At 50.8% G+C, this 4181-nt stretch overlaps 1 protein-coding gene across 1 annotated transcript; it reads left to right on the plus strand.

Annotated features, from left to right (window-relative positions):
- Nucleotides 1-1361: 1361 nt before the first annotated feature.
- On the plus strand, nucleotides 1362-3669 carry BP5553_03321 (F-box protein; the record flags this gene model as incomplete). Its single annotated transcript, XM_032011944.1, has 2 exons — nucleotides 1362-1508; nucleotides 1588-3669. 2 exons carry the CDS (start codon nucleotides 1362-1364, stop codon nucleotides 3667-3669), a joined length of 2229 nt encoding a protein of 742 aa, XP_031871637.1.
- Nucleotides 3670-4181: the final 512 nt, after the last annotated feature.

Raw genomic sequence — 4181 nt, forward strand, 5'->3', positions numbered from 1 at the left:
GGGCTGGGCTGGGCTGGACTTGGGAATCCGATATCCAATATCTGGTTTGGAGATAATATAATACACATTCCACCAGCGTAGCGCGGGTCGTCTAGTATTTATTGGGAGAGTGTCGCCAGTGAGCAGCGTGGATTTTATTGGATACGTACGAAGTACCTCGTACTGGCAACCGGCAATAATAACCTGCAGGTGGGCACCGTTGGCGGCGTTTGTGCTTCCCTGTCGCTGTCGTAGTCGCTGTCTGGCTATTGGCATGCCTCTGTACGGAGTATTCGTGCTATGTACGTGGTGCAGCGCTCCGTTCGAACTGCTACGGCGCAGCCTCAGAATCCGTACGCTGTGGTTGTAGTGCGGGTATGGCTGGTTGTTCCGAGTGTGCTTGTCACGAAGCCGGCGATATATTCGTCGCACTTGTGCAACGGTGCAATACCCCGTCCCTCGAAGTTTGGACACGTCCGGGTCCTGGCAACGGCGCGGGAATATTTATTAATGGGCGAGTTGACTTCGATCGGGGATGGTCGATGGTCGATGGTCAGTGGTTCGAGTGAGTGCTCGTGCAGTACTCGAGAACTCCGTATGAGGCTCTGCTCTGGGAATTGCTCAATTCGATCCGGCGCTTCCTTCTCGGGGGATGACCTGAATGTGGCATCTTACTAGTGACTAGTGACTGGTGACTAGTCATATAGTCAACTCGTTATTGAGCGATTAGCCGGAGCAGCTACTGTGTGGTGCATGTACCCCCTCCGTAATGAAACAAGTGATAGAGTATGTAACAGGATAATATCACTCGTCAGCCTCATCTCTTCCCGGGCCCAGCCTACCTACGAGTATCCCTCCCTATGCTTCCTCTGGGTACAGTACCTTATGCCAGAGAGGCTCCATTTCTTTGTCAGCTCACGAGTCGTAACCCTGAGCAAAATCCGCGCTCTGCTATCGTTACTCTGGGATATGCGCGGATCTGCCATGTGGCCCTATTTCTGGTGAGTAATACTGCAATAGGCTTGGATGCACACGAGAAGTCGTCGGAGCCTGCGGATGAGTGGCGTTAGCGACGGTCCACCCGCTTTAATAGACCTTCCCGGGCTATGACCGGGCTGGCAATGATTGCCAACTTCATTGTTCGAGTTTTGAGCCGCAATCATGCGGCTCTATAAGTCGTGGCCGTTGTCGTGGCGGGCCTCGCGCCAGACCCCCAATAACCACAACACATCCTTCTTCATCTACCTAGGTGTTCAGTATACAGGTTAGTCCTACCCCCATGTTCTTCTTAAATTCACCAGTGTTACGTGACAGTTAGCTGACGACATATTCTTTTGCTTCCTTCAGGTCGAACTGGCTTCTTGACGTGGTGAACGTATAGAATGTTTGGCCTACACTCTTTACCATACGAGGTTTTGGCAAACGTCGTATCAAATATCAACTTTGATGATATCTTTAATCTTGCAATTACATGCAAGAACTTCGGGTTTCTCATCAAGGAGGAGAGCATGTGCAGGATCGTTATGCAGGTAGGATGCTTTATATAATCCCAACAGATAATCAAGTCATATAAATTCCTGAGTTCTGCACCGCTAACAAGATCATCAGTCTAAAATTCCATACTCCAATGAGTTCTTGGTGGCGAAGTCAATTCGGGGCCGCTATGCTCGTGCTTTGAGAAGAGCTGCGAAGCGACGCAATGCTCTAACCGAAGTCTCGCCCTATACTGTTGCCACTGTCGGATTTTGTGATGCGTATATCTACCGCAAGGGCATCCTGTGCTACATTTTGGACGACATAGTGAGGATCCTGGACCTCCACAATTCCGGACATCACGAAATTGTGATCAGCATCCCAAAGCTGCTTAATCGAGTTATATCGGACATCCAGGATAACAAGAAAGGCGCCTTCCAGATACTCCACTATTCAGACAATATTATCTCTTGTCTCTACAGGTCTCTTGGGCCAGACTTGACATCTTGGCTCATTGCTGTCAACGCGAGGGACCAGGCCATATTACTCGTGCAGGAGTTGGATTCCATAGACAAGATCTTTGTGCGCCACAACGAGGAATTCCTCTACTACGGAACCCATTCAGAAATGGATGACGATGGCCATAAAAAATGGATGATCCATGGATACGATCTCAGATGCCAAAAATGGTTCCCTGAAGGAATCTACCTGCCAGAAATGGCTGGTTCAGAGATAAACTCCACGGTCTGTTTTGAGATTCATGGAAAATACTTCTACGCACTTTCAAATCAAACCTCGTTTGAAGTCGAGGAGATAGATTGGACTTCGTTTTACCACTGTATCCGGTTTCCCTTGGATTCCCCCTGCAAGGAACTGTTAGAGAAGACCGAGAATAAGGACATGTGGCGCAGACAACACCAGGAAGGGCCTCTAGATGAGAGATGGATGTTCCTACACCTATATGTCGATGAAACCGACGGAGAGCTCAGAATCCTCGAGTCTCGAAAGGAATGGTACCTAGGCTCTAGCAGGAGCCAGCGTAATTACTATATTACGGACATCGTATGGCCACAAAGCAAGAGCGACGGTTCAGACTTGTGTTCTCAGCCTGATCTATCTGATGATTCTTGCCCGATGTTCTCCCCAGCCGATGCGGCGAGCACTTCTACCTCGCACACTACAATCTCGGGACCCAGCACAATAAGCCCCGAACCCTCGCACCACCACCTCCCTGACAATTCCCGGTTGCCCAACTGTCAGCTTCGCCGCCTATGCCGAAAGGAGGATCACCCCAATTACCTTGAGGCACCACCGCGGGTGCCGCAAAACACCCACCCAGGTGACGACGGCTCAGCCAAACTCACGTTCACCCTTGCAAAATCACGACTCAGAACGTACCATACAAGCAGCAGCACATTTTTAGACCTTGTCGATGATCCTCTCCCTACAGACTGGACATGCACCCAACGCCTCCGGCTCCGCGCGGGTTCCCGCCGATTGGGGCCACCCCTTCGAGATCAAGAAACTGGCTTGCTCCGTCACCACTCGGACGACCTGCCTACTGCCCTTGAGGAACTCTACAGGAAAGAGGATATTAATTTCTGGCCAGCAGCGCAGGGTCCAGAGGCAGCAACCCGAGATGAGCAACTTGATGAGGTTTACAGGCTACTAAACCCACCTACGCACCTAGGGAGCGTGGAAGGGACTGCGGACGATAGATCGATGGTCTATGTGACAGGCTCAACTAAACCGCAAGCGCTTATCTTCGTAGGATTTGACCCTGCTATAAGACTGCGTGGGGTGAAGAGGTGGCGTGGTTTGGCTAGCAAAGGTCTTGGCGAAGGACCTCATATCGATGGGAGAGCGACTGGACCGGATGCTCCCAGGGCGGATTCTGGGGGCGGAGGGGTGCCTGGGTCTTCGCACAGTCGGGCGTATGTTGACTTGGGGGAGAAAACTAGGACGGTTACCATCGACTGGAAGGGGAAGGGATTGGAAGGCTTTGAAGCGGATCCGCAGGGGTTTTTTCCTGCTGCAGAGGCTCTGATTGATATGCAATGGTGCCCAGATTCGGGGACTAGTAATTCTCGGGCACACGCAGGAAGAGACCAGAAAAGCTGGATTTGGAAGGAAACAGCCATGTACAGGGACATTGGACTCGGATTGAATTTTGGTTTAGAACCATGCCACAGCAGGAGTAAGGATGAGGTGATATGAGGCAATGCGGGTGGTATTCTAGACTATTTGGTTATTTATCACCACTGAATTCGATCTAAGGAAGGCAGAATCAGCCAATGAAGATATCCCACTTTGACCCAAAACGTCCAAACCAGATCAAAAACCACACAACTCTGCAGCAATACGTCAAGACGCCCTTTACCGAATCAAACCGAAGCCATGCAATCAAGCCGCAGGTCTCTCGCCATCCATCCACCCAAAAAACTGAGTCTCTCCACATTTTCGGCTCCTCCCTTTACCAATTGGATCTTCCCCATTTGATAACATATTTCTTCGCGCGAGGCAGATTTTGCCCTGTGGGGGAAGGTCTGCCTTGCAGTCGTGTGCTGGTAGCATTGGTAACGTCCACTATGCATGTTTTGCCCGAGTACTGTGATGGCGGACAAGCCCACATACGTAATGCAGGTGTGCAATATACAGTAGGTGGGGTTGGTACAGTAGAGGTAGGCTTCAGCCACGCTCGGCACAACAACAACACCACCAGTAAGTTG

Source organism: Venustampulla echinocandica, assembly GCF_003357145.1.
Source record: "Venustampulla echinocandica strain BP 5553 chromosome Unknown scaffold_1, whole genome shotgun sequence".
Classification (NCBI taxonomy): domain Eukaryota; kingdom Fungi; phylum Ascomycota; class Leotiomycetes; order Helotiales; family Pleuroascaceae; genus Venustampulla; species Venustampulla echinocandica.